This window comes from Garra rufa, chromosome 7 (assembly GCF_049309525.1).
Source record: "Garra rufa chromosome 7, GarRuf1.0, whole genome shotgun sequence".
Lineage (NCBI taxonomy): Eukaryota > Metazoa > Chordata > Actinopteri > Cypriniformes > Cyprinidae > Garra > Garra rufa.
The window spans coordinates 11,445,309-11,470,633 of record NC_133367.1 but is presented as its reverse complement, the minus strand read 5'-3'; the positions used below and the strand labels follow the sequence as shown (position 1 = coordinate 11,470,633).

The window sequence follows — 25,325 nt, the reverse complement described above, 5'->3', positions numbered from 1 at the left end:
ACAAAGACTGGTTTCTGGTGGTGGATGTGACACTTAGTCATGCCCCTTCTGGTACCTTTCTTCTTGGGGTTCATGAAATGCTCTTCAAATGTGCTAATCATGTTGCGCTTTTTCCTCCTCACTACCCTTGATGTTATGCTGGCTAGGGGGTACGTTGACATTCTCCAGGTGGAGTGTGCAATTGCGGTGCACTTGTACTCGCCCAGAGGCCACCATCTAAGGGTTTTGTCCTTGTCTTTGTCTGCACACCATGGCCATACTGCAAAGTTACCAGACCATATGACTAAGTTTGCATGAGGGTAGTTGTGACCTGCATGCATTCTTGATCAACGAATTGTGTCTACAGTTTGATCCAGCTGATTGTCACGTGAGACCCTGGGCCGGTTATGTGCCTAAGGTTCCTACCACTCCCCTGCAGGTTCAGGTAGTGAACCTGCAAACACTGCCCCAATCAGAGGCAGTCCCGGCCTTGCATTGCTGTGTTCTGTTTGCGCTTGGTGCATTACGTGGAACTAACCGGAGCTTGGACGCTCAGAGCAGATCTTTGTCTGCTTTGGGAAGTCAGCAGAAGGGGAATGTTGTCTCCAAGCAGAGGTTGGCCCATTGGGTGGCTGAAAAGCACCGTCACATTGGCGTAACAGTGCCAAGGTGAGCCTTTCACACTGGGAGTTCAAGCTTACTCCTCTGGAGTGTTGCCTCTTCCTGGGTCTTGATGCATGGTGCTTCTCTAGCAGATATATGTATAGCTTTTGGCTGGGCGACACCTACACCTTTGTCGTCCCGTGTGTTGGGTAACATCAGGTAATTTGCTAAAGGCCAGCTTGGTGTCGGCTTGCAGCCCTATTCCCTTTGGGATCTGTGCGCTTTTCCAAGTTGTTTCAGTCGGTGAACCCTGGGTCCTTCGTTGCCCCCAGTTCGGACAAAGCGGAGGAGTTCGCTACTGTGTCTGGCAGGGGGTTTCAGTATTTTCACCCTGCGTGCCAAAAAGCTTATTTCATATTGGCAACATGATAAACTACATAAATACAGTAGATATCGCCCCTTGACTGTAAGCAAAAGAAATATACATTTTATTTTAATATGTAGCCTACTGCTTAAATGTGTTTAACACAATCAGTCAAACACAATATTTACTGTACACACAATGTGTCAGTAGTAACATGAAATGTGTTATGAATTGTTTAATACACATTTTGTGTAATTTTTAACACATCATTTTTAAGAGTGCACCTGTTTCTTGTGGTTTCTCATTAAAATTCAAAAAAGTAAATAGTGTAAATTGCATCGCTAATGTCAAAGAAAAGTATAGTTTAATTACAGTGGGGAACATTGTAACACAGTGTTACAACTTTCTCCATCTGTGCAACTGGAGTTTAAAACAGGTTAGTGTCTTCTGCTGGTTTGCAAAGCATTAAAACTATCTAAACTGATAAATAACAGATTAGAGATTAAAGTAATAGCAGATCTCATTTTATAAGAATACTAAAAACTGATATGAAAAATTTACTTCAGCCATAAATTTACTTTTACTATGGTAAAATAAATATTCAGCGATATCTTCAAAAGACTTTTGAATTTTGGTGCATCTTTTTCACTGCATAGTGTTGCTATGGTAACTAGTAAATAACATAAATTTGGTTATGCTAGCATGTGTGGAAATATTTAAACCCGTGTGTTACAACTAACCCTGCATTAGTTTGTGCCCTGCGCTCCCCTATTGCTGACAAGCTACAGGCCTAAAGGAAAGAAAAATTAGCGTTTCAAATACTTTAAATAAATTCTCTTCTTAGAGGACAAGACTGCAAGTAAGTTTTTTTAGTAGGGGTTATTGAAAACGAACGTGTTTCTGAAGGTTTTGTGTATTTTTACTTACTTTTTACTGCTGTTTTTGTGATGCGAAACAGAAAGTATTTTCAAACCAGCCATTTCTCATTAACACCATTTGGTTATTCTACATGGCAATACATTTGTTTGGAACTTAGGTTATTTTATATTGTCTTTATTCCTTATATCCTAGGTCAAACTGAACAGCAGATTGTTTTCTCAACCCAGTGCTGAGTCTGAGATGAGTCTCTCACAGAAACAGAGGTAAGACTGAGTCTGTTTTCAGAGAATCATTTCAAACACTGCTGGACTTTCAGATGTTTGCTGTAAAAAAAACTTAACCAACATTGGTTTATATTTACAAATGCTTTGCAGAACTTCAGAGCTTCTTAACTTCCTAATTAAAAAATAACATAAAAATATTTAAAAAGTAGCCAATAGATGATGAATATCTGAGAACTAAAAATCAGAAACATAATCCCAGTTTACAGTCGCTCTTCAGCACTGGGTATGTAGATACTTGAGTAAATTATTCCACATCAGTGGTTTTGTTTTTTTTAGGTCATAAATGTATATTCAGACAATAAAAAATGACTGCACATTTAAAGGGCTTAAAGGGGTCATATGATGTGTTTTAATGTTTTAATTTTCCTTTAGTGTGTATTGTATCTGTTTGTGTAAGATCTTCAACGTTACAAAGGTCATAGTCACCTACCGAGTGAAATCAATGTGATTTATTTTATCTAACAGAGAACACTGATACAGAAATGCCCAGATATCACTTTCTGAAATGTCTCAATTACAATGTCAAATATTAGCATAATGCTGTCCAAATGTTTACACAAAGAGAAGACGTGTGAACTTTTAAAATAGTGTTATAGGGTCCCTTTAACTGAAGTATGCTAACAGAACTGTGTAAATGCAGTAATCTTATTTATTTTATTCAGCAGTAGGCTTCAGAATGAAACCTTAGATCCAGATTTCCAGACTACCAGGAACCTCAAGGACTTTAAAAACAGTTTCCTGCAGATCTTCCAGGTAATAAAACACATTTTCATAAATAATTAATAATTATGACAAACAAATGTTATTGAATAAAAGCTTGAGAGATTTTTTTTCTAATTCTTCATATAGTTTTTTTTAAGAACTCATAAATTAAGATTGTAGTATTAATACTGACAGCTAATTAACATTTGTCTCAAATTGATTTTTTTAAAAATATTTTTAATTATTAAATAAAGTATAGTAGTTTTTACCAAGTATGGATGAAGATTTTTTTTCTTTCATTTATTTTTGTCATGATTTGTAGGATCTTGAGAGCAAAATTATCACATTTCTAAAGAAAGAACTGGACAAGTTTAAGAAAATATTACAAAAAGAGGACTTGCAATACTTTGTGAAGGATTTTAATGAGAACAGATGCAGTATCAAAGAATCAGCTCTTGATCTCACACTTTACTTCCTGAGAGAGATGAAGCAAGATGAAGCTGCTGATACTCTAGAAGGTAAGAGACTCATGACAATTTGTTAGACTGTCAATTATAAATGTAGGAGAGAAAAAAAGATAATTATATTCTGTATATATGTGTCTGTTTAGATGAGCTGGTTTTCATTCATCAGCTAAAATGCAGCCTAAAGAAGAAATATCAGTGTGTGTTTGAAGGAATTGCAAAGCAAGGTGACTCTACACTTCTGAATAACATCTACACAGATCTCTATATCACTCAGGGTTGTAGTGAACAGGTCAATACTGAACATGAGGTAAGACAGATTGAAGTTGCTTCCAGACGTCATGAATCACAAGAGATACAGATTGAATGCACAAATTTGTTTGAAGCACCTGAACAAGACAAGCAGATCAGAACTGTACTGACAAAAGGAGTTGCTGGCATCGGAAAATCAGTCTCTGTGCAAAAGTTTGTTCTGGATTGGGCCGAAGGAAAAGAAAATCAAGATATCAGCTTCATATTTCCTCTTCCTTTCAGAGAGATGAACTTAAAGGAGAAAGAAAAACTAAGTTTGATGGACCTTATAACTCAGTTTTTCCCAGAGATAAAAAAACTGAACCTTACAAGAAGGAAGCAACAAGTACTGTTCATTCTTGATGGTTTGGATGAATGTCGACTTCCTGTAAATTTTAAGGATAATAAGATGTTGCATGATGTATCTTCACCAGTCTCTCTGGATGTTCTTCTGACAAACCTCATCAAGGGAAATCTGCTTCCGTCTGCTCTCATCTGGATCACCAGCAGACCAGCAGCTGCCAGTAAGGTTCCTCCTGACTGTATCGACCGGCTGACAGAGATACGAGGATTCAATGATGCACAAAAGGAGGAATACTTCAGAAAAAGAATCACGGATGAGAATCTGGCCAAAGAAATCATTGATCATGTTAAACAATCAAAGAGTCTCTTTATCATGTGCCACATCCCAGTCTTCTGCTGGATTTCAGCCTCTGTTCTTCAGAACATTTTAGAGGAGAAAAGATATGTTATGAGAAACAATCTGCCTGATGCTGCCTCCAAAACACTGCAGGAATCAAATACTGAAGACACTCCTAAGACTCTGACACAAATGTACACACACTTTCTCAGATTTCAGGTTCTGCAGAGCAGACAAAAGTACGATGGAGAATATACACCAGATGTTTCCTGGGATAAAGATGCCATCTTTTCACTTGGGAAACTGGCATTTCATCAGCTGGAAAGAAACAATGTGATCTTTTATGACACAGATCTGGAAGCCTGTGGTATTGACGTCTATAAGGCATCAGTGTATTCAGGCATGTGTACCCAGATCTTTAAGGAGGAAACTGGGATTGTTCTTGGTACCATGTACTGCTTTGTTCACTTGAGCATTCAAGAGTTTATTGCAGCCCTTTATGCACATCTGTTTCTAGACATAAAGAAGAGAAGTATATTTGTTCATGAGTCTACAGAACAGGAAAACCAAAGTGAAACCATGATTGATTTGCTCAAGACTGCAGTGGACAAGGCACTAGAGAGTGATAATGGACATCTGGATCTTTTTCTTCGCTTCCTCCTTGGTTTGTCACTCCAGTCCAATCGGCAACTCTTACGGGGTCTGTTGACACAGAAGAATGGAAATGACCAGAGCAAAAAGGAAATAGTTCAGTACATCAAGCAGAAATTTGAAGCTAATCTGTCTCCAGAGAGATCCATCAATCTGTTCTACTGTCTGAATGAACTGAACGACCAAACTCTGGTGAAAGACATTCAGACCCACCTTAGCAAAGGAAGTCTGTCATCTGCTGATCTTTCACCTGCCCAGTGGTCTGCTTTGGCCTTTGTGTTGTTGACATCAGAGGAGGAGCTGGAGGAGTTTGAGCTTCAGAAATTCAAGAAATCAGACGAGTGTCTCATTAGATTATCGACAGTCATCAAAGCCTCCAAAAGAGCTCTGTAAGTAATTAAAAATATTTTTTCATGTCTTGTTCTCATCCTAAAATTGCATTTATCTACATTGATACATAGCAGGTTTGGACACACCTTATCTGTAGTGATTATTAACCATATACAAATTATAAGTATATATCTCTTTTAGGGTAAAATTCGATTGTTTAACTTTTTTATTATTATTATTATTTTTTTTAAATAATGTGGTCCTTTAGAATTAAAATGCAATGCTATTTTATTAGGTTTAAATGGGTTTAGTTTAGAAATTTCTCTTCTCAGCAAAACAAGCTGTTTAGTTAGCTGCAGAAGAAGCACATTATGTTATTATAAAACACGTTGTTCCATAGTTATATCTTCTCCAATATGCAGTTCATATTCTTAAACTTCTGTTATAAAGGAGATATACTCTTACATAACCTCAATGCATACATTTTTAACCTCCAGATTCTCCACCTCAAGACACTTGTCAAGATAATAGAGCAGCACTTTTAAATGTATAATTCATTGCCAATAATTATATAAACCTATTATACATTTGCATATTTTATTACATTTTATTTGAACATGCTAGTTTGTTTTATATAGGAAATTAAAAATAATAATAATATATGTGCCGTATATTTACAGTTCATGTAAAAATAATTGGTATAGATTTGATTTTTGTATTTTATAAATATTACATGTATCTAACTCTGATTTGATTTATTTTTCTTGAAGGCTAAATGATTGTGACTTAACAGACAAAAGCTGTTCAGCTCTGGCCACAGTTCTTGTATCAGATACCAATCTGAAAGAGATGAACATGAACAATAATAATCTGCAAGATTCAGGAGTGAAGCTACTCTGTGCTGGACTGAAGAATATAAATTGCAAATTAGAGATACTTAGGTAAGCTTTGTGACAATACCTAATGTTTGGTTAGAATTCAGATCCATCTGTTAACATTTACATAGATAATTTGCCATAGAATTGAGGACAGTACTGCTTCAGCTCAATAAAATTTGTAGGCTTTAATTTGAGCATGAACTCTACATTCTAGGTTCTACCACAGCATTTAAATGTGGTTTTTCAACCATTTTGAGTTTGTTTATATGTTATGGATGGTTTAGATTTCACACCTGTTGAGATTTAGCTAATTGAAACCTTAATCATGGTCATGTACTGCATTTAAAAACAATTTTTTTTATAATGTTCTCTATGATGCACCTATAATGTTAGCAATATTTTGACATCAAAAACATTATAATTTGCTTATATTAAGTTATTTTGTATTCAGGTTTTGATCCTTTCTGCAGATCAGTCTGTTGTTATACGTGGGGCACGTTCAAAACGCTGAAGTGAACACCCACTGATATGATTGGCTAACAATCTTGCATATTAAAATAATAGATAGATGCTGTGGTAATGTACTCCGAAAATAACATGGATCACTTAGGTTAAAAACCCATAAATACTATGTATAAACTGCTCTGAAAGCAACAATGCAATAGGCAAACCAGGGAAGCATTAAGACCTTACTGGGGCCCAGGGCTATGACTTACTGCAGGGCCCCCATCACAATAATGTGTATATATATATATATATATATATATGAGATCGACCAATATGGGTTTTTCTATAACCGATGCCGATGTTCAGAGGTCAGGGTCAGCCAGTCTTTGATATGTACTGCCGTTTTATTTTGACCAATTGTATTAAGGGCCAATATCTTGAAGTTTTCCCCTTTATTTGGATGCTAAAATGTCACACTAATAATAAGTGGATGCACAACTTAACTTCATCATTTATCGAATACTGACTTGAATCATCTCTTGGATCTTAATTTTGTGCACTTCATGGTATTAAAATAAAATATATTAAAAAAAAAGTTAACCAAACAAATCAATAAACTGACAACTGTTAAATATATAAAAAAGGTAATATAAAAAAGTCAATCATTTACATAAAAGTTTTAGATCTGAGTTTAATGTTAAGATTAATAATTTAAATATAAAATTTTTAATACAGAAATATTAAATGATTTATATAACTGAAAAGATCTGCTAGCAGGTGGCGGCAAGACACTGATTTATTTACTGAATCATGTCATCCATTTGATTCATTTGAACAGCTGATTAATTCCTGAATCAAGCAAGTGACTGTCTTAATGAATAGGAAATTAAATCATTTCACTAGATTCGCTTAAAAATGCACATTCATAAATGAAACGCCGCTGTGTTTGAGTGGAGATGCACAGCAGCTCAGTTGTTACTCGTTTCAGACTACTTTTGTCAACAAAACAAACCTCACAATTTGATCTACAAAGTATAAACAAATGGTGCACAGATTTGAGATGCTTAGCATGTCACACGAATAGCCTTTTAACATTTGATATATAATTTTCTTCGTGTTTGCTTTTTTCTTGAAACCACACCAGTAAATATTAGGTGAGGGTTTGGTAATATACTATTAGTCATCAATACACATCAATATGAACATTTTAACTGCAAATTAATCACTTGGGTCTAAGCTTAATTCTCATTACTTAGCATACTGATTTACCATTGGATTGCAAATGGTGAGTCTTTGATCATCTTTGATGCTTGATCTCTCTAAAATAGTGTTTAAAAATGGGTGACGGGAGAAATTACAGATAATTTGGTTACATAACATATTGTTAAATTACCAACTAGAGCATAATTCTGGATAATCTGTGAACTCATAAAGACATTTATTGAACAATTTTCTTTTCAGTAGTGACTTTTTAATAGTTTCAGTGGATCACTTTTAAAAGGTGACCTACTCTAATTTGATTACAGTACTACCGTTGACATCAGTGTTTATATCTGAACTATGAACTTTTATTCCAGCACTGCTGTGATTGTTTGAATGTTTGTAACACAGAAATAATGTATGGTTAAAGACTGCTTTTTCATAACTTTATGAATGGATGACAACAAATATTTCGCTGTGATCATTTACTTGATAAAGGTTTAAAAGACAAATCATTATCTTTTAGAAATAAGATTTAGTGGTGTTTTTTTGAGATGACAATCTTTTAATTAGTGGTGGGCCGTTATCGGCGTTAACGTGCTGCGTTAACGTGAGACTCTTATCGGGCGATAAAAAAAAATATCGCCGTTAATCTATTCTCAACGTTGGGTTGGGAGCTGGGTCTAAACTACGTAAGCTATGATGACTTTCACCTTGATATTTTAGCGCGGATGACGTATACCTAGTCGAATTGCACTGTAGGGGGCGAGAAAGAGTCTTCAACTTCTGTGAAATTACCACATCAAATGAGACGTGCAAACATTGATGCAGTTATGAAGCCGCTTCAGGGCAGGTTCGTGCGTTGCTAGACCCTTTTTACTGGGGCACATGCCCCAGTGAAAATCTGCTGTGCCCCTGTAAAATCTCAAGTTTGAGTTATAATTTACTTTGATAATCCCGAAATAAAGACATTAAACTATATGCAACAACTGAATTGACGCTTCTAAAAGCAACGCAGTTTAATCGAAGACTATGCACGCAGAAATCCATGCCCGTGCGCGTCTGTGTATTTAATGGCAACGCGCACGTCATGCAGCCTTTTGCGCAGAAGTACTTGGTTACACAAGTTTGTATAGTTAATTATGTTGTAAATGCAATTGTCAAGCAGTTTGTGATGCATTTTGGAAACAGGAGATGAGCGCCTGGTCTAATGCGCCACCTGACTTGAGAAACCCGTTCTCAAAGACTTACTTTTAGTCATGATTTGGGTAGCACACATATTCTGAAAATGCCTTCAGCAGAATTCAAATTAGCCATTTTAATCTAGATAAATCTAGATTAATTCCAAGATTTAATCTAGATTAATCTAGATAAAAAAAATAATCTATGCCCACCCCTACTTTTAACAATTAATTGTGAAGCTCTGTGACTGACTTGTAACACCAGTTACAAGTAACCAAAAGAATGTGAAATGTGAAAAAAAACATAACCCACTTCTCATTTACTAGTCTGTCATGAGTCATATCATACCTCTCGAGCCTCCTATCTCTAATTTTCAGTATCTGTCTGTTTTTTGAAAAATGTTGTAATTTTCTGCATGTCTTTAAATCTCAAAATATGATTTATTTTATAGTGTGATTTGTTAGCCAATGTGATACAAAGCTACAAACGTTCATTTGGACAAAGTGATTAACTGAGGTGTAGTGTTGTCAAGATACTGGCATGAAAAGTATTGATATTCAGTAGGCTACTATTTTGGATACAATAAAAAACTGCCACAACATAAAGGGCATAACATTTAATTATTATTATTTTTTAAATATGACATAACAAGGCTAGATCTATGCTAGAAATATGTTTACTTCAAATTTCTTTAGAGGGAAATAATTTTTTTCCAATTTCTCCCAAAATAGGGTCATGTGGGCATTGTGGTACTTTAAATGCATGTAATATTCATCAGAATAATGTCAAAACCCGGTCGATGAGAGTCTGTAAAGTTGTCCCTGATGCATCAAATACTATTGCCATGGCACATTTAAAAAACATACATTAAAATATTTGTTTTCTGTGTTTTTGAGGCAGATAACATGCTTAGAATTTCATTTTCCATTTTCAGTCATTTTATATCTTTTAAGTGCAGCATCCAAACTAGGGATGCACCGAATATTCGGCCACCGAAAATTAAAGACTCCGAAAGACTTTTATCACCGAAACAACACGGCCGAAACAGCATGTTGAACAGAAACTGCAGCCTGCACGTGCTTGTTTGAAGCAACACTTCTGCGGTGTAGACGTATTTCAGTATATCTGAGAAAGACCAATGGATAGCGATTTGCAAAACTTGTAATTCCGAAATTTCAAGAGGGGGTGTGTCTGCAGTTGCGCGTGCAGCCAGTGATGAGAGCAGAGATCGGCGCATTGCGCTGACAGATGTAGCTTTCAGTGAGTGAAAAACAATGGCTTTATGTTGGTGTTACGTCACAACATTTTAAAGATATGCCTTTTCTATATACTGTATTTTTATAAATAATTATGTTTTAAACCGTGGAGGTGAGCCAATGGATATCACACAAGCAACGTGAAAACTGCGCAATATATTAAAGTGAAAGTGAAAGCTGACAATGAGAGACCATTATACTTCATATGCTGATATTAATTTATTGCCCTACTATTGTGTAAGTGTTTTTTTTTGAAAGACTAAAATAAAGCTCTTAATTTTAATGAAACTTCAGAAGGCTATCCATTGAATAAATATGAGCGCTGCACGTTTCAAAGTCATTTGCTGCGCTGCTTTGTTTACCATTCTGACAGCACCTCCTGCTGGAAGAGAAAAACGTAGACTTGTAAATGTGAACTGATGGATAATGTGTTATAAAAAATTTAAACAATTTAAACAAAGGCAGTAAAATATAGGTATATGTTATTTAAGTAATATAATACTTGATTGATAATAATTGTTTAAATTAATATAACTGATATATTCTTTGAAACTTTAATATTAATTGATGCAATTGCAATGCCTTGATTTTAGTAAGATTAGTACACAGTCATAGCCATAAATGCAATGGTACTAATAATTGGCATAATTCTTTCGGTTTTCCGGTTTTCGGCCTTGGTTTCCTCTTTTTCGGTTTCGGCCAAGAATTTTCATTTCGGTGCATCCCTAATCCAAACCCTTTGAAACTTGTTTCATATAGAGAACTAGTCATTCTAAGGAAACAGTTCATTTTCATAGATATACAAAACTCTCTGAATAAAAGAAAATTTAAAAACTATTAGACATCTTTTTTCACTCTGCCTTTATTTGTGTGTGTGTGTGTGTGTGTGTTAGAGTGAGTGCAGGGCGAGGGGGAGGGGATGAGAGGGAGAGACAGAGAGAGAGAGAAGGAGGGAGAGGGGAGGGTGGTTTAAAGGTTACTGTGAATGCATGTGCCCACTGGCCACCGTTTTCCTGATGCTACCGGGATGGCGATTGCGCAGATGGCGAGGGCCCGTTCATCGCTGCTTGCAGCTTTAATTATTAGGGCCCGAGCCCAAAAGGGCGAAGGCACTATTGTTCTTCTAAGGGTTCTTATTTTATTTTTATTAGGACCCGAGCCCAAAAGGACGAAGGCCCTATTGTTCTTCTAAGGGTTCTTATTTTTTATTTAATTCAGACTGACAGAGCACTACTGTAAATCCATGTCCCCGCTGTGCATTGTTTTCCTGATGGCACCGGGGTAGCGATTGCACAGAGGGCTTGTGCCCTTCATCGCTGCTTGCAGCTATATATATATTTTTTCCAACCTTCCGGGCTATTTTGGGGGCCTTAACATACTCAAAAACTGAGGCTGAGACCCAGGCGTGGTTCAGGGCCTCTACAGCGCCCCCTGGAACACAGTTTGAAAACTTGATGTATTGCGCACACATACTTGCACGTATTCATATGAAACTCGGTACACATACAGATCTCACTGAGCCAAACAACTTTTGTACTCTTTGTCATGGGTTCCACCCAACAGGAAGTGAGATATTTAGGGCTGTTTAAAAAGCGCATGCTCTGGAATTTGATGTACTCCTCTCAGGATTTCCATGGGATTGTCACCAAACTTGGTCAGCATGATCTTAAGACATTGGGGATACAAAATTGCGAGGGGATTTTTGATATCTCGAATGGTTTGGCTGTGGCAAGGCGACAAAGTTATGGCGAGAAATGAGAAAGAGGAAGTGTATAATAACTGTTGCACACGTTGCCTGATTCTGATGAAACTTCACCAGTTTGTTCGTTGTACGATGCCGATTACATAAACGTGACTATTATGAGTCAAAGTTATAGCGCCACCAACTGGCAGCAGGAAGTGTGTCATTTTCAAAATGCTTTGAAATCAGCCTCTTAATTTTACTCGATTTTCTTCAAACTTCATCAAAATAATGTCAAAACACGGCCGATGAGAATATGTAAAGGGGTCGATGATAAATCGAATGCTGTTGCCATGGCAACATGTCAAACTTTAAAATTAGATTCCTGTCTTTTCGAGGCAGATAACATGCTTAGAATTTCATGAAACTCAACACACACATCAATATTAATGATAGTTAGACACTGGCAAAAGGTCATAAATGGGCGTGGAGCAGGCACTCTATAGCGCCATCTTTTGACAAAAGTTGGGGGGTTAGTTTTTCCTGCAGTCACCAAACTCTGTACATATATTAATCTCATCAATCTGGACAACTTTCTAAATCAAACTCATTAGCTAAGACCAACAGGAAGCCGGCTATTTTAATTTGAATGTGGATTTTTGGAGAAATCAGGCTGTAAACAAATTCACACTCCTCCTAAGAACAATCAGTTGTTCACACCAAACTTTTTTAACATGAAGAGAAGATTCTGAAGATGTTAAATTGCGAGCGGATTTGGGATATCTTGAACGGTGTGGACGTGGTGATTTTTTAAAGATATAGTAAAAAATATTTTTATATCTTTAAAGTGCAGCATCCAAACTCTTTAAAACTTTTTTCACACAGAGATCTAATCATTCTGAGCAAGTGCTGTAAATAAAAAAAAATATACAAGCTTCTATGAATTAAAGAAAATTAAAAAAAGAACTCAGAAACCTCACTCTGCCTGACTGTCTGTGTTCAGTCACTGCAGAATGACAGTTAGAGTGGCTAAAGGGGGGAGGGGTGAAAGGGAGAGAGGGAGAGAGGGATAGAGAGTGAAACATGCTATCTTGCTATAGACCATCTTTGAGAAATGCACATATATATATATAGTGTAATCGAAATAAATACGTCTGATCTTTGAGAGTCTGATATTTTGAGAAAATATAAAGGGTCACTAAGTCTTTCATTGTTTGTATTTTGCAGTTGTTGTTTTTTTTTTTTTTTTTTTACTGAACTATACCATGAACTTGTCCTATTCAGACACATAGCAAAAGATTAAAAAAATGCAACTTTTAGCATTAGCGATTTATCTTCATTGATAGACATTTATTTTCATAGTGTTATTTATTGAATATAAAATTTAAATTAACAATTTCAAGACAAACTTGGACAACAAAACAAGCTTTGCTATTATCTGTTCAAAACATCTGAAAATTATACCATTTTAAGATGAGTTATATATATATATATATATATATATATATATATATATATATATATATATATATATATATCGCCCCATTTCAATACTCAACTTGTTTTTAAAGATATTTTGAAAGAATGAAGCGTTTATAGAGCACTTTATTGTGTATTGCTGTACACCCACATGAACTGTGTTCATGTTCATGTTAATTCACAGTACATAAACTATATATGAATACTTTTTTTAGCTTAATATTAATTAACATTAATAAATGCTATTTATTTATTGGTCATGTTAACTAATATAGTTAATGTTAACAAATGAAACTGAATGGCAACATTTTATATTTTGTGTGTATGTGTCTGTGTGTTGATTTTAAAGTCTAACCCTTTCAATTCTGTAAACTTAAAATCCAAACTAGCAGAGGGTTACTGTGAATGCATGTGCCAACTGGGCACCGTCTTCCTTATTGATTCTTAGTTATGTAGCGCTTAAGAGTGATGTCTTATAACAGGAGGAGTCACCAGCAAAGCAATATCCACACAAAAATTGTACAGATAGGTAACACTGACATTTAAGCAGAAGTGGTGGACGTAAAGCAAGCAATAATAACATTTTGTTATCATCATGAATCATGTTCTTATCATCATCATCAGAGTATAGGGAAAATTTAGCATATTGGTTCACCGTTGGCATTATCTGAAGTCCTTGCATTGATTGCATTTAATTAAATCAACATTATATTTGGTCAGTCTGATCTTGAGGCCTTAGAGATGTTAAATTGTGAAGATCTTGAGTTTTCATTAAAGGGCATGTCCGTGGTGACCTGACAAAGTTTGATGTTTCTGCATAGACATAGAAGTTGTTATAACTTAGCGTGAAAATGTCTGATTTGCCACAAAATTCACAGGTTTGGTAAGAGTCCTGGCCTGAAGACACTTAAAGACCAATATTCAGATATTATCATAGCGCCACCTGTTGGCAGCAGGATATCTCATATATTTCACTAACTCAAACATACCAAGGTCAATCTGCACCAAACTTCATATGTTTGATAATAGTGCTGGCCTGAACACATCTACATGCCAATAATCAGTTATAGGCATAGCGCCACCAGCTGGCAGCGGCAAGTTTGGCACATTTAAATGACTTATGACATATTTTTTTCTATATTTACTGTATTAAAAGCATACTGCCCACCGTTTGCTGTTTTCCTGAAGCCACCGGTCGGCGGTGAGCCCAGGTGCGAGGGCCCGTTCATCGCTGCTCGCAGCTTTAATTAGGGCCCGAGCACTACAGTGCAAGGACCCTATTGGAATTGCTCCGTTTATTCTTCTTCTTCTTCTTCTTCTTCTTCTCCAAAATGAAAAGTCTTTTTGAGGGCCTAAACATGCACGAAAACTCACGAAACTTTGCACACGCATCAGACCTGGCGAAAATTTACATCTGATATGGTTTTCAAAAGTGGGTGTGGCAAAATGGCTCGATAGCGCCACCTATAAAATTTCAACGGAGTGCCCCTCGAGCTACGTTTCATATACATGTACGAAACTCGGTACACATATGTAACACACCAATACCTACAAAAAAGTCTCCTGGTGCAACATCAGAAACCCAACAGGAAGTCCGTTATATTGAATTTCCTGTACGATTTTTGTGCAGTTTTTGCCATTTTCAGGCCTCGTAATTTAACGAACTCCTCCTACAGTTTTTATCCAATCATCTTCAAATTTGCTGAGTGTCATCATAAGGCCTTTGCGATGTTAAATTGCGAAGCTTTAGAGTTTTCGTCGAAGGGCGTGTCCGTGGCGGCCGGACAAACTTTGATGTTTCGCCATGAAAAAGGAAGTTGCTATAACTCAGGCACACGATGTCCGATCTGCCTCAAACTTCACATGTTTGATGACAGTCCGGTCCTGAACACACGTCAGTGCCCATATTCAGTTATAGTCATAGCGCCACCTGCTGACAACAGGAAATGTCATGTTTAACACTGTTACGGACTCCTAGAAACATATTGAAAAGCGTTAACAAGCCTTAAATAGGCTAGCAACATGCTACAAACATGCTAAAACATGCTAGCAACACTTAGCTAAGAGCTAAAGCATGCTATTAACACAAATACAAAAGGAAATTGCTGTAACTCATGTATATAATGTTGAATCTGACCCAAACTTAATATTCAACATGCTACAAAAATAATAAAGCATGCTAGCAATACTTAGCCATATATGCCAAAGCATGCTAATAATACAATGAAACAGGAAGTTACTCTAACTCAAGCATACAATGTCCAATCAGCCCCAAACTTAACATGTTTGATAAGAATCCTGGCCTTAACACACGCCCATGCCCGTATTCAGTTTTAGTCATAGCGCCACCAGCTGGTAACAGGAAGCCACATGTTTAATACTGTTGTGGATGCCTAGCAACATTTTTAAAAAATTCAACAACTGTTAAACAGGGTAGCAACATGCTAGAAACATGCTATAACATGTTAGCAACATTTAGCTAAGTGCTAAAGCATACTCTTAATGCAATGAAACAGGAAGTTACTGTAACTCAGGCATGCAATGTCCAATCAGCCCCAAACTTCACATGTTTGATAACAGTCCTGGCCTGAAGATATCTACATGCCAATATTCAGTTATAGTTATAGCACCACCTACTGTCAAAAGGAAGTGACATGTTTAACACTGTGACACACTATTAGCAACACACTAAAAAAGCCATTGAGTGCTAAACTAGTTTAAAACGTACTCAAACATGCTAGCAACACTTACTTAGTGCTAAAGCATGTTGTTAAAGACATAAAACAGGAAGTTACTGTAACTCAGACATGCAATGTCCAATCAGCCCCAAACTTCACGTTTGATAAGACTCCTGGCCTGAAGATATATACATGCAGTTATAGTCACAGCGCCACCTGCTGACAACAGGAAGTGACGTTTAATGGTGTTACGGACTCCTAGCAACATAATAAAAAGCCTCAGCAAGTTTTAAATAGGCTAGCATAATGCTAGAATCATGTTAAAACATGCAAGCAACACTTAGCTGAGAGCTAAAGCATGATATTGATACAAAGAAAAATAAATGTAACTCATGCATACAATGTCCAATCTAACCCAAGCTTAATATGTTTGATAAGAGTCCTGGTCTGAACACAAGCCCATGCCCATATTCAGTTATAGTGATAGTGCCACCTGCTGGCAACAGGAAGTCACATGTTTAATACTGTTGTGGATGCCAAGCAACATTTTAAAAATATCAACAAGTGTTAAATAGGGTAGCAACATGCTAGAAACATGCTATAACATGTTAGCAACATTTAGCTAAGTGCTAAAGCATGCTCTTAATGCAATGAAACAGGAAGTTACTGTAACTCAGGCATGCAATGTCCAATCAGCCCCAAACACAAGCCCATGCCCATATTCAGTTATAGTGATAGTGCCACCTGCTGGCAACAGGAAGTCACATGTTTAATACTGTTGTGGATGCCAAGCAACATTTTAAAAATATCAGCAAGTTTTAAATAGGCTAGCATAATGCTAGAATCATGTTAAAACATGCAAGCAACACTTAGCTGAGAGCTAAAGCATGATATTGATACAAAGAAAAATAAATGTAACTCATGCATACAATGTCCAATCAGCCCCAAACTTCACATGTTTGATAAGAGTCCTGGCCTGAAGATATATACATGCCCATATTCAGCTATAGTCATAGCGCCACCAGCTGGTAATAGGAAGCCACTTGTTTAATACTGTTGTGGATGCCTGGCAACATTTTAAAAATTTCAACAAGTGTTAAAATAGGGTAGCAACATGTTAGAAACATGTTAGCAACATTTAGCTATGTGCTAAAGCATACTCTTAATGCAATGAAACAGGAAGTGACATGTCAACAGGAAGTGACATGTTTAACACTGTGACACACTATTAGCAACACACTAAAAAAGCCATTGAGTGCTAAACTAGTTTAAAACGTACTCAAACATGCTAGCAACACTTACTTAGTGCTAAAGCATGTTGTTAAAGACATAAAACAGGAAGTTGCTGTAACTCAGACATGCAATGTCCAATCAGCCCCAAACTTCACGTTTGAGAAGAGTCCTGGCCTGAAGATATATACATGCCCATATTCAGTTATAGTCACAGCGCCACCTGCTGACAACAGGAAGTGACGTTTAATGATGTTACGGACTCCTAGCAACATAATAAAAAGCGTCAGCAAGTTTTAAATAGGCTAGCATCATGCTAGAATCATGTTATAACATGCTAGCAACACTTAGCTGAGAGCTAAAGCATGATATTAATACAAAGAAAAATAAGTGTAACTCATGCATACAATGTCCAATCTGACCCAAGATTAATATGTTTGATAAGAGTCCTGGTCTGAACACAAGCCCATGCCCATATTCAGTTATAGTGATAGTGCCACCTGCTGGCAACAGGAAGTCACATGTTTAATACTGTTGTGGATGCCAAGCAACATTTTAAAAATATCAACAAGTGTTAAATAGGGTAGCAAGATGCTAGAAACATGTTAGCAACATTTAGCTAAGTGCTAAAGCATACTCTTAATGCAATGAAACAGGAAGTTACTGTAACTCAGGCATGCAATGTCCAATCAGCCCCAAACTTAATATGTTTGATAAGAGTCTTGGCCTGAATACATTTACATGCCAATATTCAGTTATAGTCATAGCGCCACCAGCTGGCAACAGCAAATTACTTGTTTTACACTAACTTAAGCATGCAATGTACAATTTGCACCAAACTTGACATGTTTGCCAATAGTCCTGGCCTGAAGACATCTAAAAGCCAATATTTTGTAATAGCGCCACCTGTTGGCAGAAGGATATGTCATGACTTACACTCAAGCATGCCATGTTCAAGCTTCACCAAACTTCATATGTTTGATAAAAGCACTGGCCTGAACACATCTGCATGCCAATATTAAGTTATAGGCATAGCGCCACCAGCTGGCAGAAGGAAGATTGGCACATATCAATGACTTTGACATATTCCTCCTACATTTTCTGTGTTAATAGCATAGTGCCCACCATTCGCCACCGATCGGCGGTGAGCCCGAGTGCGAGGGCCCTACCATCGCTGCTTGCAGCTTTAATTATTATTATTATTATTATTTCATCAATGTTTTGGGTCATTTTGGGGCCCTTAACATACACGAAAACTCTTGAAACTTTGCACACACATTGGAACCTGCGGCCATCAGGGCCGGACAAACTTTGACATGGGGGGGTCACCTGGGGGGGGGGCGTGGCATCAGGTTAAAAATTGCGACTTTTCAGGGACTCTGGAGCACACACCGGATGACCTACAGTTATCAAAATTCATACACATATAGAACTCATCAGGCTGAACAACGTTCATGCTCAAAGTCAGTGCTTCGCCTAACAGGAAGTCAGCTATTCAGGGATGTCTAAAAAGTGCATGCAATGGAATTTGAAATACTCCTCTTAGGCCTTTCCAACGATGGCCACCAAACTCGGTCAACATGATCTCAAGATATTGGAGACGCAAAATTGCCAGGGGAATTTTGATATTTCGAACGGTTTGGCCGTGGCGGGGCGACAAAATTATGGCGAGAAATGAGAAACCGGAAATGTCTAATAACTTTAACACACTTTGTCTGGTGTTTGACCAAACTTCAGCAGTTTGTTCATCGTATGAAGCCAATCACAGAGATATGACTATTATGAGAAAAGTTATAGCGCCACCAACTGGCAGCATAAAGCGCAACGTTTTCTAAATGCTTTTAAATCAGCCTCTTAATTTGTCAATTTGCTTCAAACTTCATCCCAATAAGGTTGAAACAGGGCCGATGAGAATCTCTGAAGGGCATTATCGATAACTTTTATCATGTTGCCATGGCATCTGTATTAACCCTTTCAGTGGTGAGTTTAAAATATTCTAGCGGACCCCCGAGAGTGAGGTTTTTTTAAGCGACCGTTATTTTAGAATGTTCGTCCTTATTGTTTCCATGGCGACGCATCAAGTTTGTCACGTGACACAACACAGACACGATAACACTGTATGACAGATAGATCGCTTTTATTTCGTTTTTCCTTTTTTATTCAGAATACTCACACACTTGCTTACCATGCCATGAACTATCTAATATTCCGATTCACAAATATGTGTGAATTAGTATGTTTCGTCGTTTAAAATCTGTAACGTGAGATGGGCGCGGCCATGTTTGTTCGCGCTGCAGTTCACAGAGTCCTGTCAGCCGCATTTACAGCACGTTAATTCATCCGTTTCTCCCGAAATACATGCAAGTAAGTGGCTGGTGAACTAGAAGAGGAATAGAGTGAACTTTTTAGTTACTTAGCCTATGTGTATGTGATCTGAATAAAACACATTGGCAAATTATATTTGAATAGATTGTTATTTGCTGCTTCCATAGACCTATGTGTGTATTTTACAAACTCTAAATGTCTCCTTTTACTAGTACTTATGTGTATTTAAATGTCTGAAACCTAAAATAAGCGTTATGTGGTTAAAAACACTGCATAGTTGTGATTATATGACAATTGCAGAGCTCGTCCGTCTCTGGCTCAGCGCCAGTCAGCGTGCCAAAGCGCAGTTTGAATTTGACAGTTGCGTGACATCACCGAACGTTCTAAATCCCATATGTGGGACCGTACTCTCAGGGGCACAGAAATTAGAATCCCATATGTGGGACCGTACCGCTCAAAGGGTTAATGATATTTAGATACTGATAAAAGCCCATAAATGGGCGTGGAGGAGGCACTCTATAGCGCCACCTTTTCACAAAAGTTGGGGGTTTAGTTTTGCCTACAGTCACCAAACTTGGTACGTATATTGTTCTCATCAATCCGGACAACTTTCTAATTAACACTCATTAGCTATAATAAACAGGAAGTTGGCTATTTTTATTTGAATGTGGATTTTTGGAAAAATCAGGCTGTAAATAAAATCATACTAAACAAAGCAGAAACAAGAAGTTCATACCAAACTTTGTCAACATGATAAGAATATACTCAAAATGCTAAATTGTGAGCAGATTTGGTATATCTTGAACGGTGTTGATGTGGTGATTTTTTAAAGTCACAGTAAAAAAAAGTAGCATTCATTTTCATATATCTTTAAAGTGCCTAATACCAACTTTTCAAAACTTTGTATATATGAAGAACAAATCATTCTTAGAAAATACGCTTGGTATCAAAATTTTATCATGCTCACAGGCCCCAAAAACATTAAAAGTATCCAGATGTGAGAGAGAAATGAAGACTGTAATACGAGGGATGAACACCAGAGGTCCTCGAATGATAAGGAATATTTTTTACCTCTAATCCTATTCTTCTCATTCTCAATGTAAAACAAATAAACGAATGCATAGATTTTTGCATTTGCAGTTGTTATGTACTGTACTGTCACAATACTTTTACCTAATTTTAAAATAAACACTAAAAGCATTAAAAATCTTTTTTTTTAATGAAAAATTATGAAATGTTTTGTTTGTCTCTCACTGATTTGGTAACACATTCTATGAAGCCCCTATTATAAGGGTATTTCTAAAGGCATTATAATGAACGCATAATGCATTATAAAAAAAAACGTATAATATAATATATTATATCATCCAATGAATATTCATAACAACAAATATCATACAGGTTATAGCTTTTAAGATTTTGATTATTTATAACACACAATAGAAACCATATTAAATCTACTTCATTTATAATGGACTATATCATATTAGATTTATTTTTTACATTATATTCTATTCTATTGACTATAAGCAACTAACTCTCACCAACAAACACTCCTTACAGTGTAGACTTAGGTTAATGTTAGGCTAAGTAGACGGTTCATGTTCTTGCAAAGTTACTTATAATCAGTTTGTCTTTTGGGGAACTGTCAAAATACAGTGTTAGCCTATATTTAGCACACTACTAATAATAATTACTGCTAGTTGACATGCAGTTGCAGAGTTACTTATAAAAAGCTGTCTAACGGGTACCGTTAAAATAATTAAACTGATCATATTATACATTCATCTGATCTGATACCTGATCTTATGGCTATTTGAGAAATATTATTATTATTACTTATAAGTGGTCTTTGTATGCTTTAAGTAAAGTGACATCAGTAAGATAAATATGAGACTTATACATTACAACTATGAGGAGGTAATCATACTCATAAAAGCTATAATAAAAAAAGTAAAAATTCTAATAAATTAAAACTGTTCTTATGAATGCTCATGAAATGACACAACATATTATAAGGTTTTTATAATGTATTATGCATTCATTATAATGCCTTAAGAATACCCTTATAATGTATTATAAATACATGAACCCACAAATATTTTAAATATATATTACAAATATAAATAAATGTACTAATGTACCTTTTAATAATATATGAATACTTTTTTTAGTTTAATATTAATTAACATTAATAAATGCTATTTAATTATTGTTCATGTTAAGTAATATAGTTAATGTTAACAAATTAAACTGGATGGCAAAATTTGAAATATTGTGTGTATGTGTCTGCGTGTTGATTTTAATTAACCCTTTCAATTCTGTAACTTTTAAATCGACCCTGGCAGAAGGGTTACTGTGAATGCATGTGCCAACTGGGCACCGTTTTCCTGATGCTATCGTGATGGTGACTGCGTAGACGGCGAGGGCCCGGTCATCGCTGCTTGCAGCTTTAATTCTTCTTCTTCTCCAAAATGAAAAGTCTTTGTGAGGGCCTAAACATGCTTGAAACTCACGAAACTTTGCACACTCATCAGACCTGGCGAAAATTTACATCTGATATGGTTTTCAGAAGTGGGTGTGCCAAAGTGGCTCGATAGCGCCACCTATAAAATTTCAATGGAGTGCGCCTCGAGCTACGTTTCACGTACATGTATGAAACTCGGTACACATATGTAACACACCAATACCTACAAAAAAGTCTCCCAACAGGAAGTCCGTTATATTGAATTTCCTGTACGATTTTTGTGCAGTTTTTGCCATTTTCAAGCCTCGTACTGTTTCGCCATGAAAAAGGAAGTTGCTATAAGTCAGGCAAACAATGTCCGATCTGCCTCAAACTTTACATGTTTGATAACAATCCGGTCCTGAACACACGTCAGTGCCCATATTCAGTTATAGTCATAGCGCCACCTGCTGACAGCAGGAAGTAACATGTTTAACACTGTTACGGACTCCTAGCAACATATTGAAAAGCATTAACAAGTCTTAAATAGGCTAGCAAAATGCTAGAAACATGCTAAAACATGTTAGCAACACTTAGCTAAGAGCTAAAGCATGCTATTAATACAAAGATAAAAGGAAATTGCTGTAACTCATGCATATAATGTCCAATCTGACCCAAACTTAATATTCAACACGCTACAAACATAGTAAAGCATGCTAGCAACACTTAGCTAATATGCTAAAGCATGCTAATAATACAATGAAACAGGAAGTTATTCTAGCTCAGGTATACAATGTCCAATCTACCCAAAACTTAACATGTTTGATAAGAGTCCTGGTCTAAACACATGCCCATGCCCGTATTCAGTTTTAGTCATAGTGCCACCTGCTGGTAACAGGAAGTCACATGTTTAATACTGTTGTGGATGCCTAGCAACATTTTAAAAATATCCATAAGTGTTAAACACGGTAGCAGCATGCTAGAAACATGCTATAACATGTTAGCAACATTTAGCTAAGTGCTAAAGCATGCTCTTAATGCAATGAAACAGGAAGTTAATCTAACTCAGGCATGCAATGTCCAATCAGCCCCGAACACTTTTAAATGCTAATATTCAGTTATAGTCATAGTGCCACCTACTGTCAACAGGAAGTGACATGTTTAACACTGTGATACACTATTAGCAACACACTAAAATAGCCATTGAGTGCTAAACTAGTTTAAAACATACTCAAACATGCTAGCAACACTTAGTGCTAAAGCATGTTGTTAAAGACATAAAACAAGAAGTTGTTGTAATTCATGCAAACAATGTTCAATCTGCCACAAAACTTCACATTTTGATAAGATACCTGGTCTGAAGATATATACATGCCCATATTCAGTTATAGTCATAGCGCCACCTGCTGACATCAGGAAGTGACGTTTAATGGTGTTACGGACTCCTAGCAACATATTAAAAGCATTAGCATGTTTTAAATAGGCTAGCATCATGCTAGAATCATGTTAAAACATGCTAGCAACACTTAGCTAAGAGCTAAAGCATGATATTAATACAAAGAAAAATAGTTGTAACTCATGCATACAATGTCCAATCTGCCCCAAGCTTAATATTCAACACTGTAAAGCATGCTAGCAACATTTAACTAATATGCTAAAGCATGCTAATAATACAATGAAACAGGAAGTTACTGTAACTCAGGCATACAATATCCAATCTCCCCCAAACTTAACATGCTTCATAAGATCCTGGCCTGAACACATACCCATGCCCATATTCAGTTATAGTCATAGCGCCACCTGCTGGCAACAAGAAGTGACACGTTTAATACTGTTCTGGATGCCTAGCAATATTTTAAAAAGTAGGGAAGCAACATGTTAGAAACATGCTAAAACATGTTAACAACACTTAGCTAAGTGCTAAAACATGCAAACAATGTCCAATCTACCCCAAACTTCACATGTATGATAAGAGACCTGGTCTGAAGATATATACATGCCCATATTCAGCTACAAACATAGGAAAACATGCTAGCAACATTTAGCTTATATGTTAGAGCATGCCAATAATACAATGAAACAGGAAGTTACTGTAACTCAGGCATGCAAAATCCAATCAGCCCCAAACTTAATATGTTTAATAAGAATCCTGGCCTGAACACATTTACTTGCTAATATTCAGTTATAGTCATAGCGCCACCTACTGTCAACAGGAAGTGACGTTTATCACTGTGATACACTATCAGCAACACACTAAAATAAGCCATTGAGTGCTAAACATGCTAAAACACGCTCAAACATGCTAGCATCACTTACTAAGTGTTAAAGCATGCTGTTAATGCGATGAAAAAGGAAGTTGTTGTAACTCAACCATACATTATCCGATCTGCCCCAAACTTCACATGTTTGATAGGAGTCTTGGCCTGAACACATCTAAAGGCCAATATTCCTTTACAATCATAGCGCCACCAGCTGGCAACAGAAAATTACTTGTTTTACACTAACTTAAACATGCAATGTTCCTTCCTGGCCTGAAGACATCTTAACTCTCTGGGGTCTGAGGGTGTTTTAGGGCCCTGAAGAACTTTTGACATGCCCTGACATTTGTGTTTTTTTCAGTATCTTAAAAACATTTTAATGGTTAAATTTATATTACATTGTAATCAGCACAAATTGGGCTACAATAATATGCAAGCAATATTAATGTGCATATTTGAGTTTTTGAGAAAACTACATTTATGCGTGGTTATTGAAAATCTAAAGTTTTGAAGTCACTGAAATAAGGCAATGAAGCACATACAGAACATTTGTCATCAAGACTGTTGAGAATTGGATGTGGTAGGCTAGAATTTTTTCAACCAAATGATGTGAAAATCATCTCGTTCACTCGTTCAGAGAAAACAATATATTGATGTAAATTTTCTGAAACATGTTTTGTGATCAAAAGGGATTATTCATAGGTGTGGCAATGACCCATGAATATTTAGCAATTCACACCCGAGAGACAAAAGAGCCCAACCTAATGGCCCCATCAATGATTGACTTGAAGAATCAATGTGAGAAGACTCAAAGAATGGAGTTTTAGATTACTTGTATTTTATTTACAACACAGTATAATCAAAACATACATAATGAAGGTCAAATACACATTATTGAGCTCCCTGATCTAACCACACAGATGTGCACAGACTTTGTGGCATTTCTGAAAACTTTTTCTGAATTCTGTTCAACAAATGAAACAAGTAAATCTTACCTGGTATTTTGCGTGCACAGTCATAAACATATCGTCATACATGCATCTTACCGTCATAAACGCATCGTTTCTAGAACATTAAA

General features: G+C 36.4%; 1 protein-coding gene across 1 annotated transcript in view; it reads left to right on the top strand.

Moving 5' to 3' along the window:
- Nucleotides 1-39: 39 nt before the first annotated feature.
- The window catches only part of LOC141337916 (NACHT, LRR and PYD domains-containing protein 3-like), a 148,308-nt gene continuing 123,022 nt past the window's right edge, over nucleotides 40-25,325 (top strand). The window contains exons 1-6 of the mRNA XM_073843492.1: nucleotides 40-51; nucleotides 347-648; nucleotides 2,772-2,862; nucleotides 3,134-3,329; nucleotides 3,422-5,246; nucleotides 5,958-6,128. Of these exons, the coding sequence (XP_073699593.1) occupies nucleotides 40-51; nucleotides 347-648; nucleotides 2,772-2,862; nucleotides 3,134-3,329; nucleotides 3,422-5,246; nucleotides 5,958-6,128 (2,597 nt within the window). The remainder of the gene's footprint in view (nucleotides 52-346; nucleotides 649-2,771; nucleotides 2,863-3,133; nucleotides 3,330-3,421; nucleotides 5,247-5,957; nucleotides 6,129-25,325) is intronic.